At 44.5% G+C, this 13,811-nt stretch overlaps 1 protein-coding gene across 1 annotated transcript; it reads left to right on the forward strand.

Annotated features, from left to right (window-relative positions):
* Nucleotides 1-6,477: 6,477 nt before the first annotated feature.
* LOC123447099 (quinone-oxidoreductase QR2-like) lies at nt 6,478-7,538 on the forward strand. The gene is made up of 2 exons (XM_045123668.1): nt 6,478-6,691; nt 6,778-7,538. The coding sequence occupies exons 1-2, from the start codon at nt 6,669-6,671 to the stop codon at nt 7,373-7,375; spliced, it is 621 nt and encodes a 206-aa protein (XP_044979603.1). The 5' UTR covers nt 6,478-6,668; the 3' UTR covers nt 7,376-7,538.
* The last annotated feature ends 6,273 nt before the right edge of the window (nt 7,539-13,811 follow it).

Genomic DNA, 13,811 nt, shown 5'->3' on the forward strand with positions numbered 1-13,811 from the left:
GGTGGGCATATATTGTACAATTTTGTATTAAATCAGCGACGCTTATTTTGGGACGGAGAAAGTGTATTAATCTTAGCTCAAGTTCTGATCTTGTTATTTTGCGTGCATGAGTACAAAATTTATGGTTTCCGTGTCATCATATCCTAGGTTTAGTAGAGGCGCAAGGAAACTGGCCCTTTGACGTCACAGTTATGTTTTCCTTACTTATAGATGATGCATGTAGTTGTTGTTAAGCTTCGGTTATGCTTTCTCTTACCATCAGAATAAGATGAGTTTTGCTGTAATTTTGGATGTCTTTATCTAAACTGTAAGTGTACAGTCTGCTTATGAAGCACAAAGAGTATCCTGAATGCCAACGAAAAATAATTATCCTAACATTTAAATGTTGAAAGGCATAAAAGTCAATACTTCTATTACATTGCCGCCATGCCATTTTTTCTGATACATAACATGCCTTTCAAAGATATATGCTTGGGAACTGATTTATTTTCTCCCCGTTTGAGTCATTAACTACCTCAACAAGCTACCGTCTATTACAGGTTGCGGATGAAATTTATTCAGAGCTGAAATCCATGGCACATATTGGTCAAGGGGAAGACGAGGTTGTGGTTCCAACGCGTGGCGGATCGGCGCTGCTGATTCACAGCCGTGGACTTCCTTGTTTGCTTCTGGCCGTGGGCGCGGCGCACCTTGTCCTGATGTCACCCAAGAGGTATGCAATCCATCATAGTCATTTGATAACTCGAACGCCAACGCCACCATCGATGTCTGACGTTTACTTCTGGGCGGCCACGAGAAATACTCTGATATGCCATCGTTATGCACATAATGAAAGACTCGAGCTGACAACCTGTGGACGGAGCTCAGGGATGGCGGTGTCTGTTTTTTATATATGTTTGGTCAACGAAACCTGTGGCTTTTGGCTGTACATGCTGCGGTGACATGATCATGGCATCAGATTAATACACACCAACAGAAGTTGGACTGTTGGAGGGAACTATGGAGCTGAAGGTGTGCAGGCACAGGAGAGTATGGATGCCCCACGAGAGGTATCAGTAGTGGAGGAGAACCTAGCTGCTGAAGGTCACAAGGTGAGATTGGAAACTTCATTTTTTTCATATATAATTGATGCTCAGGATGGCGATTATCATTGCCCTGACATTGTATTGTGATTTCTGTCAACGATTTATGTGCACAATGCTCCCAGCATTATTATTATCATCATCATCCTTGCTGCTGTTGCTGCTGTTGTTTGTGTCGATTCAGTACTAATGCTAAATGTGGAAAACTGTAAGGTCTCTCAACTTGGGATGTATATTGTGTTGTTCCATTTGGATGTTGTGGGCCGATGCTTTAGATATAACAGACAGTGCTTGTGCATTGGTGTACTAGAAAACCCGTTGAGGAAACTCGTTCCTTTCTATGCTTCTTTTGATTTTGTTGAGTCGTCAGATTGTATTCCTTGGGTAGGTCAAACAAAAATCTTGTGGCAGGTCGAACAAGATGCTTGTGTCCAGTTGCGAGAGCTTATGTTTCCGCTATCAACAAAGGTAATGAAAGACTCGAGCTGACAACCTTTTATACTGTGCACCCTCACAAGTACTCTGGTTGGTAGTTGTTTGCCCTCTCCTGATCAAGTCAATTATCGATATCTCTTGTGCTACTAATATAGTGGTTTGGTGGTTGGTGCGATTTTCACGCATTTTAAACAAGAAGGCAGCCAACTGCTCATAAAGATAAAATCGATGAGGAGATCTGGACATTAATGGTCACTCATGTTCACTTGTTTTGCCTTTTCCCGTGAAGCTTTGTAAGTGTGACTACTCCAGTCTGTGTTGATCTTAATGTAAGACCAGGGATGTACATTATTGTTATTGCTTATCAAATTATGTTATTTACTTATGAATGAAAGAATTAACTTGTAGGATGAAAGTTTAGTATTCAAACATTAAGCGGTTAAGCCACTAAATCTTGACCCTTTAACGTTATAGTACAACTCTGAAAGGCTAAGATACTTTTGGTTGCATGCTTAACCAAAACTATTTGGTACCACTCAAACTGGACAACGTAGCAGTTTTGATTGGAAAATCATTTATGCACCCTACATAAGTGGAAAAAAAAAACTCATGTCACATGTTTACTATTTCCTGCAAACTTCTCATTTTATCTGTGCAGGAACTTCTCACGATGTAGTTCCTGTTGCTATATTAGAGTCAACAACTGTATATTTCCGAACTTAACAGCTACCTTTGAAGCGAACACGGTCATGAAAACTTATACTGTGTTCTGCCTAGCCTACTAAATCACTAACCCAGCGACGTTAGAAACTTCCCTGCCAAAATCTGAAAATTTCTATATGCCTGACTAGATGTTATTAGTTGTGGCATAACACGCTTCGCTCCATCTAATAGATCAACTATAAAGTGTATATCTCTTCTCTTTGATTTGTTTCGACATGAATGTAGATGTGCACATTCAGATAACTTTTACTGTCCGTGTTGCTTGAATAAGAATTTTATTATCATCTTTCTAACTTTAACCAGTGGTATGGTTGTAGACTCGCGCCAAACTGTAGTACAATAAATCTGGCAATTAATTTGTTGTTTTACTGCATTCTGGTATCCACTACTAAGCAAAATAGTACAATAAATGATTTTGGTTCGCATCTATTCTTCTTATTACTATATATACCTTTTTTCAAAGGACAGATCAGTGTTAAAGTTGGTTTTACTTTTCACCATTTGGCATGTTAATATTTTTTTCGTGTACTGATATACAACGTTACAAAGTTGTGCTAAATCAAATATGCTTATTTTGGGATGGAGGGAGTACTTGCATTAAAGGTAAGCATAATCCTAAAAATAATATTTTGCTACCACGCATGTGCATAACAAACTTATTTTCTAATTCATGCAAGAAAGGAGCTATTCCGAGTGATCATGTTGTTGCCAAGACTAAGAGAACCAGTGTTATATCGGTGATGCCTTTTGCCACTTGAGAGATCCAGCATGGTATTTTTACTCCAATGTCGCATGTTGCGGCTATACGAGGGGTATGTATTCCACTCACCCCCGTTTGATTTTTCTGTCCCCTAGCACTCTGTCTGAATCCTCTAATATGATGCTAATTTTGTCGACCGAGTCGATTAGATCTCTTTTTGGTTCAGTACTGCCATGGTTAGAAGTACATCTCTAAATGCTTGTCGTATGTGTTGTGCTCCCTACAGCTACTTGTGCGTGTGTGACGTGGGTGTGTGCAACTGGATGTGTGTGTGTTCACGTGTGTGCAGCTTTACAGGGAGGAAGTGACTCGTTTCAGGCAGGAGAGGTTGCTGGTTGTTGGAAGAAGATGATTAGGATTAGTATGACATGATTAAAGCAGTGCACTGTTATTTGTTTGGTGGTGCAGGAGCTTCACTGATCATCTATGCATTTCTCGACAAATTTGAACTTAGTTGCCCCTTAAATTTTAATCCCCTTCACAAACTTGTCATTTATGTTTGGTTCAAGTATTATTAAGAGATTGTTGCATGCCTAGAGTTGATGCTCTCCAACATTTTTGTATGGACGAGACAATTATGCACTTGTTGAGAAAACCATGATAGTACTCGCGAGTTATATAGGGATTGTTGCATTGCTAATATTTCTGTTTGTAGTTTGTACTATGATTATGCAGGCCTGATAACAATTCACACATTTAATGGGTACATGTGAACTTAGAGGAAATGAATCATATTTTCTTTCATAGTCATGTTCTCTCATATACACATATTTCAGCGGGTCCGTTTTTTCTGATGGGATCTATTTAATTTGAAGTACTTCTTTCTATAGAGATAACTTACACACAAGCAATGTGCTTCCTTCTATAAAGTCAGCTGGTACACATAGAGGTTCTATTGATACCTAGGTGGAATGGATTTGTGGGTGTGCTAGGTGGAGTGCCACTGGATTGTGGAGGAATTGGCTAATTACTTTTGATAGCAGGGTTGTCTGAGTGAAAAGGTAGCAACGACTGCGACAACTACGAGATTCAGCGATCCGGTGGCTATAAATTGGGTCTAAACTAAAATAAATTGCTTGTTGATCCTACAGGCTGGGTCAGAAGCAAACAAGTGTCATGGCGAACAATTTCCAGCCTCTCGAGATGCACACACGATGGCATGGTTGTTGGAGGTTGCATAAGGCTGGACCAAGCTTCTTCTTCATGTTCTCTAAAGTTTTCAACTTCCATTCCTTTAATGTATGTTGTTTTTAACTTATTTTATTAGGGGCTTATGCTTAATATATTTTTTCATATCTTATATTTATTGTTTCAGTTTGCTAGACAGAAGTGATGTTACAGTATTCACATGCCTTCAGATTTTCCCCCACTTTGTTTTTCTCATAGATAGAAGTACTCTTAAAGTTAAATTAATGATTATATGTTTAGGAACAAATTGGGCCTACAACTCTACATTGCGAATATCCAATTCTGAGCCTGGGCTCATCTACACCCAGAGTAAATTGATGTTGATCATACATGATGGGTCGGAGATGAGCAGTAGTTGTTGCAGCGAACTATTACCAGCTTGAGGATATACTCACATGATGGCATGGTTGCCGGAGGTCACATCCAGCTAGAGCAAGCTTCTCTTTCAAATTCTATAAATTCTTTCACTTACCTAATTTTTCTGGCCCCAGCTCCCTTTTAAAGTTGTTTGATGTTGTCTGAGCCAAGCCTGAAGATATAATGTATACATGCTTATAGTTAGTATTTTCCTTTTATATCACATGGTTACTGTTTTAGTTACCTAGAAGGAAGTGTTGCTGTTACATTAGTCACATGCCTTTTATACTAATATCACTGTTTGGTTTATATAATTGCCGATGCATATGTTAACTTTCTAAACAGTGGCGCATGCAGGTTTCCTCTTGAAAGAACACTGAAAATGATAGAAATGAAATTATTTCCGGCCTGGAGCGTGGATGAAAAGCAACATATGGGCCATATATATTCTAATTTGCCGGTATGCACGTTCTTTAACCATTCTGGCATAGTAGCCCATTGAATGTTTTAGAATTTGTTATTTTCATGCCCAAAGAAATATGTTTCTGAATAATTGATTAGGGTGTAGTCTATGCTTCTCATGAATGCTCAAAGAGAATATGTTTAATATTATATTATTTTTTACAAAATAAAGTTAATAAACAGTGCTCTTTTCTACATTCGAGAACATGACTGCACCTATGAATAGCCTTACAGATTTGAAATTTAAAAATACATATAACATTACAAATATGGAATCCTGAAAAATGCAACAACTCAACGACTTTTATTTGTGTAATGAGTTGCAGGAAAGTATAGTATCTTTAAGTGGTAAATTGCAGCAGATTGAGGCTTATAGTTTGTTCCTAATTCTGCTGTTGCATATTATGTATATTCTCAATGCTTGATGTAGCCATATCTAATCCACGGATGGGTTGTGTATGCCTTAATTAGAGTTTTTATCACAGAGGATCTGAAGTGAATACATTATTCAATTGGTATTTAACTACTAGATTAGATATGCCCGGTAGCAGCACACTTACATTATACAATTGGTGTTGATGACTAGATTACATATCCCCGTAGCAACGCACGGGTTTTTTACTAGTATATATACAAGGAGAAGAGATGCAACGAAGAGGCATTGTTCACCAAGATGACGGTTACATGAAGAGATTATCCCATAATTAATACATGTTAATTAATCTTTAACATGTACTCCCTTCGTCCAGAATTACTTGTCCCACAAATGTATAAAAATTGATGTATCTAAAACTAAAATACATCTAGATACATCCATTCATATGACAAGTATTTTCGGATGGAGGGAGTATGATGTATTGTTTGCATCATCGACAGGTCACTCGGCAAACGCAAATTCAAGGCCGTTCACCAGAATGCAGTGACGTGACGTTACTAGATGCTTTGTTGGTCAGGTCAGGGTCTCAGGGAGCAGCAGCCGCCGGCGGAAACTAGCGATAGCGACAGTCACGTATGAGAGTTGATGATCCACACACGTCGTGCGCGCGTCATGCTGAAGTTGGGGTATTGGTGTGGAACTGTGGATGCAATTTTCCCTAATTTATAAGTAGTACTCCCTCCGTTTCTAAATATAAGTTTTTTTGAGATTTCATTAGTGGACTACATACGGATGTATATAGACATATTTTAAAGTATACGTTCAATCATTTTGTTTCGTATGTAGACATATAGTGAAATCGCTTAAAAGACTTATATTTAGGAACGGAGGGAGTAGGATGCAATTTTCCTCTCATGCTCTCTCTTTTCTGTTCAAGCAGCTTGCTACTACGTTAATGACCTAGTCACAATTACTCAATTTATCATCACCTAATCCCATTACCACATTTCTGTTCGTTTTCCCTTGGTAATATTGCCAGGACAGACGTGCTGACATCAGCACCGATGCCATGAACACGCACGCGCAGGTGCCCACACTCATTCTTCATCAGTACTATTGACTCGGTTTGATGCATACGTACGACTCAGCAGATTTCTCTACTCTATAAATACTGGCGCCTCTCTGTGTTCCTCCTTCGCAACTCACAAGTCATACAGCGATCGACAAGAAAGGGAGCAGTTTAAGGAGTAGAAACTCGAATCAAGGAGACCACAACTCTACGGCAATGGCGACCAAGATCTACATCGTGTAATGCTCCACCTCTACTTATTACCCTTGTTTCGCCTAGCTTAGCTCATTCATCTGATTGCTCCATTTCTTCTGTTTATTTACAGCTACTACTCGACCTGGGGACACGTCGCCACGCTTGCGGAGGAGATTAAGAAGGGCGCCGGCTCCGTCCCCGACGTCGAGGTCACCATCTGGCGGGTGCCGGAGACGCTCCCGGAGGATGTGCTGGGGAAGATGCACGCCGCGCCGGGGCGTGAGGACCACCCGGTCATCACGGCGAGGCAGCTGGCCGAGGCCGACGGCATCCTGTTCGGCTTCCCGACGCGGTTCGGCATGATGGCCGCGCAGATGAAGGCCTTCTTTGACTCCACAGGCGGCCTCTGGCAGCAGCAGTCCCTCGCCGGCAAGCCCGCGGCCGTTTTCTTCGCCACGGGCACCCAGGGCGGCGGCCAGGAGACCACAGCGCTCACCGCCGTGACGCAGCTGACGCACCACGGCATGCTGTTCGTGCCCGTCGGGTACACGCACGGTGCCGGCATGTTCGACATGGCCCAAGTCAAGGGCGGCAGCCCGTACGGGGCTGGCACCTTTGCCGGCGCCGACGGCAGCAGGGTGCCCACTGACGCCGAGCTCGCTTTAGCGGCGCATCAGGGGAAGTACTTCGCCGGCATCGCCAAGAAGCTCACGTCCGTACAAATCTGATCAACAGAGGGTTACACAGTGCCATGTATGGGACCGAGTGCAAGATCATCGTATCCAGTGGAGCAAATATTTACACAATTATGTACTGTACGAACAATCAAACAGTAATTTCATTCAGTATCTTGTTTGGAAAAAATATTAATAATACTCCATTTTTTGCTTATCAACTTCGACTTTGACTCATGGAGCCAGGATTGACCCGAACTGACCCTCAATTTTTATACAGTCTGTAAATTAATATAAGAGTGTTCAGATTACTAAAATAATGTTCTAAATGCTCTTATATTAGTTTACGGAGAAAGTATATAACAACACAAAAGCAATTCGCTCTAAATAAAATAGTCTTTTTTCGGTTTTAAGTTTTAACAGGTATCATTTGCACAAGGAGAAGACAGTATCATTATATCAATAAAACTAACTCCTCTCCCTAACATCAAAACTAAAGAGGTAGATACACGAGTGGTGCTTACACTTGTCCCGAATGTTCTGTTTATTGCCTAAACTTAAAAGAATAGGTTGAATTGGTTTTAAAACTTGGCATGGACGTATAAATACAGTGTTAATTTCAGCTGTAAACGTAAAGTGAGCCGACGTGGCATCGTATATGGCTGATATGGCATCGAAATGGGACGAGACATGCCACGCTGTGGATAACCAATAACTATGGTACACAAATATCTGTATGCACATAAAATAAATATGCATACGTGTGTCATACAAATTACTAAAATGTTCCTATAATTTTTAAAAGCATTCAGTTGTTGTTTAGAAAATATGATTCTTAATATACTCCACGAGTGTTTAAAAATGTTTAGTAAATACTCCCTCCGTCCTGAAATTATTGTCATGATGACAATTTTGACAATTTTTCGTAAACCCTTTGAGTTTATCCCGACACAACCTGTACTCCTCGTTGTTCCTCTCACTCGTCTTCTCTCCTGTGAGCTTTCCCATTCCCCTTTCCTCCACCTCCGTTGACGACAGCTCCCGACCAACTCCGGCAAGTCCCTGCGTTGCTGACCTTTGCTGGCACCCTCCCCTTTCCCTATACCGATTCCACGGCATCGATTCACATCCCCCACCACAAACCCTGGTAACCAAAAGGGAGAGCAGAAGGAGAAATTTTTAATTTTTGCGTCCATGGATGGCGGCGGCGCGATAGAGAGTGGTGGCGGTGTACGAATTCAGACTTCCTTTATGGACATCCAGAAGGCCACGGCCATCACGGACGCCGGCGAGCAGGCCGCGGGTCCACAGACGCGGGAGGCAGGAGTACGTCCTCGGGCCTGCAAGACCGTCGACCAACGGGTCTGGCAGCGCCGCTACTTCCGACGTGGTCGTCTTCCTCACTTGCTCCGCTCTCCCGCCTCTGGTTAGTGCCATGAGAAGCAATTTGGCGTGTTGGTCAGCTCGTTCTTTAGGCTAGCATCAGGTTGCCTGTTTAATTACTATAAAAGCACACCGTTTTCATTTTAATTTCCGATACTAGTAGGTGGGACCCACTAGTCATTGAAGAGTCTACTATACAATAATTACCTTGTTTTGTCTTACAAATGGGCCCCTTGCTATGTTGATGCCATGTCAGCTATGACACATTGGTGCATATTACGTCTACAGATGACATTAGCACCGTATTTGCACATTCATGTCAAGTTTTGCAACCACTTCGGTGTATTTTTCAAGGAGCAATGCTACATCTACGTAAATGTTTACGTAAGTTTACGGGATAGTCTGATTTGACAATCATTGATTAGATTAAGAGGAGGATGAGGCCCACCCACCCCTGAAAATCAGGGGGCATGTTTAGATTAGTTAGTAGGTGTAGCATTTTCGTTTTTCATGTTCAGTCACTAAACTGAACACCACTAATATATTTACCTCAAACTAAACACGAAGAAGACAATCCATTGATTTTTTTCTAGAACAGATAATCCATTGATGATCAATAAGCACTAGCACATGGGTCGTTCAAAAAATACGTATCTAAAATTACGCTCACGAACAACGCGGTGGGGCAACCCACAAATAGCTCTTCATTTGTTTATCTACACTGGCGACACACAATAATTTGACAGGTCACACACACTCTTCAAGAATTATCTCTCTCTATCACCTAAAAAACGAATTATCTCTGTGTCTCCGTCGCATGTCTTAAGGCATCTCCAACACGAACCACTAAAACAGATATCAACAGACCGGACCGGACCGGTGTTCCCACACTGATACAAGAACCAGCCATTTAAAGCTAGTCGTAAATATCAGGCCATATTTTAAGGGGGCTGCTAGGCATCCATCGGCGGATGTTTAGTAAATATACGCCATCTGGAGGTTCGTTCGATGTACGCGTGGTCGTCCCGATCTACGCGCAGCCGTCCGACGCTCCATTCGGACACCCCATAATTCCTGAAACGACGGCCGAGTTACAGAAACTTTCATTCCTGAAACGACGATCGAGTTGCAGAAACTTTTGCTTTGTTGCGAGAAATAAATTTTGCACGCGTTAATTCGTTGAACAATGGTCGAGTTTCAGAAACTATTTGCTTGTTGCAGAATTTTTTCCCTTCGTCTTTGTGTAACATAGGTATTTTTACGGAAGAATTTTTTGCAACAAAGGTCATGTTTTAAGAATTTTTGCAACAAAGGTCATGTTGCAGAAGCATCAGCTCCCGGCGGCCGCCTCTGGAGCCTCCAACGCAAGCTCGCCTCCTACTCCTTCTCCTCCCGCTCGCTCCGCCGCTTCTCCGGGCGGGAGCTCCGGGAGCACCTCCACCGGCGCATCCTCCCGCTCCTCGACGCCGCCGCAGGCTCCTGCGTGGCCCTTGACCTGCAGGACGTGCTCCGTCGCTTCTCCTTAGACAACGTCTGTGGCGTGGCCTTCGGCGTCGAGAGCTCCACTCTGTTCGAGCTCGAGGCACGTGTCGACCGGAACTACGTAGCTCGCCGTCAACCCCGCTGGCTTTTTGCAACAGCAAAGCTAGTGGCATCGGGGTCTTGTTGGCGGTGCAACCTATGCCATGGCTAGGAGCTTAAGTTGGATGGTATGTGATGAAGGAAAAGAAGAAAGGATAAGCAGTTGATTCTCGTGAGGATAAGGATGCTCGGTTGCCTCTGGATGTTTCGAGAGAGAGAGAGAGGACGTGGGATAAAGAAATAGCCCCACGCAGCCATTCGACCGACTCGATCGAACGGCAGCGTGTCCGACGAATGTCTAGCACGGATCAACCGGCTGAGGGAAAGATTTTCCCATATTTTAAAGGAAACTTAACGTAAAAAAATGATGTAAATTTAATCAAAGCTAAAGGATTGTCATTCAAACTTACATATCCACGTAAAACTGGATGGTATCCATCTGGTGAACTAAAACTAAAGACACTAAAGTATCTTATGCTTTGTGTTAACCTTGTACGCCATGCCAAACAGGCCGGCGACATATCCTCGTCGTTCTCAAAGTCATTGACGTCGGGCTTTGAGCGATGGAAGAGCACTCGGTCACGGCAGGGCTTCCTGGCCGCCACCTCGCGCTCGCGATTGTTCTTCTCAGCTTGCTCCTGCACCGCACACATTGCAGCCGCGACCATGGCGGACATGGGCGAGGGGAGAGACGTGCGTCGGGACTTGCGCGAGGTGGCAGCGACGGTCTTGCTCAGAGACCACTCCTCGACGTACTTCACCATCTCCTCACCGAGGCGGTAGAGACGGCGCTTGCTTGTCTCTGCCATGATCTTCTGCCGATCGAGGACCCAAACCGTTGTGAGCTTCATGTCCTTGAGGATTTTGTGGCAGCATGGTGTCAGAGTCTGCGAACTTCGATCGGCACGCGACATTTTGTCTGTTTCACCGTTCCCGCTCCCTGCATGCACTCTACTGCGCCGGCGCTCCAGGAGGACGAACTGTTGCGATCGCCGACAAGGTAGCGGAGTATGCGCCCGCGCCTTAACGGCGATCGCGAGGAGTCAACCGCCGTGAAGGAAGACGACCCCATAGTTGGATCCATCCACGAGCACCGGGGCCTAGGATTTTCCCATCGCCAATTAGTGAAGGAAGAGTGGCGAGGTGAGTGGAAGAGGCGCAGAGATGTGAAAAGTGCGATGTGGATGACACCAACGTCGTGCTTAAATCATCGCGACCAGGTGAACGGGCGTCAACCCGCTTCAATGTGGCCGGGGTTGGTTTCTCGGGGCAACACATTCACATTGAAACGATGTCGTCCGGTTGATCGTTTCTGTTAGCGCCACCCCCCCCCCCCTCCCCGGTCCGGTCACATCATGTGATATCAGTGTCGGTCAATGCTGCTCTCGGGCGGCATGGGGAGCACATCAGTTGGAGAGAAAGCCCCGAAGAGGGGGGTCGGGCACTTGGCCTTACCGATGAATGAAGAGGAATAATGATTTTAGAAAAAAAATGAAATGTGATTATGTGACGAGAGAGGTCGGGCACTTCGCCTACAACTTCGTAATTACTTCGTCAATTTCAATATGTCCCGCTTAGTCTTTTAGAGGCATTTTTAAAGGTAGGATGTTCATTGTATGCTTGCATACGACGAGTATATGTGTGTTGTATGTACTTTCTTAAAAAAACTTTTAGATTGGAAAACGTTTGGGTTCGGCTCACGTGCCGAAAGCTTCGGTCGGTCGCTTTTCCATCGACACTCACGAGGCCACACACACATAGCTCATTGTCGGGGTGATGACCCCCGGATACCCCAAAGGCAACGAGTCGGATGGGGTGCCCGCCCGCCTGGGCCGGCTGCTCCGACTCACACCCGCGGCCGGCTGCTTCAGCCAGTCGGCTGTCCACAGCCAACTACGATGTCCCATCGGACACGCGCGGACGATACGGACATACACCGCAGTGGAGCACTATTGATGAGCAGTAGTGCGATGTACACGCATGAGGCGGTATCATCTACAGTGTAACTTGTCTCCTGGACGCTGATTTAGCTTACACCTCAAGCAGCTTGGCATGTAAGCTACAGTAAGCTACCCGCTACCCTCTGTAGCTTACATGCCAAGCAACACACCCACACACTCACACCCATAAGGGCCTCATGCCCACCACTTATGGCATGCTCTCACACTCACGTATGAGGCAAGAAGCCCATGGCTCTCCTCTCTCATATAGTTCCATGAACAACTTTGTACTGCATATACACCTCATATACACACATGCAGGAGTAGGGGATTATCTCTCCGGAGAGCCTCGAACCTGGGTAAACCCCCGCGTGCTACTACCCTATCCCACCCCGGATCTTCCACGACAGCCTTGCTCTCACCTCGATTAGCCACCCCCTGGCATTTGTCGTGAGAGAACGACGACACTTATCTTCCACCCACCGCCTTTACTTTGTACCACACGCCGGAAAACCTTATCCGCGCTAGGCACCCCCCTCCCGCACTCGCATCTCTTCTCCCAAATACAAATCCGTCATGAATCCTTCCTCCTTTTTTCCTCTCACTCCACGCTGGCTAGCAAGCCACTCCGGTTAGCCAATGCTGCCCCTTGAACCTTCTCCTTAGTCTACCCTCCCCCCCGATCCATGGTCACAAAGAGCAGCACTCTGGACCTGGCGATGCGCCATGCTGCAAGGGGGCACGTTCCCGTGATGGAATCATCGACGTGCCGTGCTGGAAGCTCTACGACCGCCGTGCTGGAACCAACGAAGTAAATTACTGGAAACGACGAAGTAAATTGCTCGAACCGGCTACTCGATTTGCTGGAACTGCGGATTCAAGACGCTGCATCCATGGTGATGGAGGTATTTTTTGCTGGAACCGGCTACTGGGTTTGTTGGATCCGGCGAAGTTTTTTGTTGTGTCCGTCATCGGCGACGCATGTTTTTTGTTGCCACCGGTATATGTTTCTTCTGCGATCGGTGAGTTGTTTTGCTACAATTGTTTCATTTTTCTTTTTGCTACATCCATTCACAGTCAAGCTGACCTTTTTTTGCTGCAACCGTTGTAGCTTTTGCTACATTCGTCAAGTATTTTTTTTCTACATCCTTTTTTTCATGGTGAAGCCGTAGTCTCGACGATGGCGACGCTGATTTGTTGTCGCAACCGTTTTTTTTTTTTGCTATGACCTATGAATATTTTTGTTGTTTCATATATTCTTTGTGAGATACTGTATGACCTATGAATACTTTTGCATGAAGATTTCCTCCCTTTTCTATTTTCGCGCATATGCAGAAAGGAAGAAGACGACTCGGTCACGGTCTACGTAGACCGTTGACTCATCAGAGATCCAATGCTTAACAGGCGACCGGTCGAAACTCGGGCCGACGCGCTGGCGTTTGCCTTCACGAACCAGGCCTTGTTTAGAAAAAGTACCGGAAAGAAAAGAAAAGGAATACTAGTACTACTCGTTATCTCCGGCCCAGACCGAACCCAACCCAACCCCGACTCGCCCCCCTCGCCGCACGCACACAAAGACCGTAATA

This window comes from Hordeum vulgare, chromosome 4H (assembly GCF_904849725.1).
Source record: "Hordeum vulgare subsp. vulgare chromosome 4H, MorexV3_pseudomolecules_assembly, whole genome shotgun sequence".
In the NCBI taxonomy this organism is placed as follows: domain Eukaryota; kingdom Viridiplantae; phylum Streptophyta; class Magnoliopsida; order Poales; family Poaceae; genus Hordeum; species Hordeum vulgare.

What these genes read in the sequence shown, in the direction of transcription:
- LOC123447099 (XM_045123668.1), top strand. Translation starts at nt 6,669, where the DNA reads ATGGCGACCAAGATCTACATCGT. An exon ending in GCGACCAAGATCTACATCGT is followed by an intron (nt 6,692 to 6,777) that starts GTAATGCTCCAC and finishes GTTTATTTACAG; the next exon opens with CTACTACTCGACCTGGGGAC.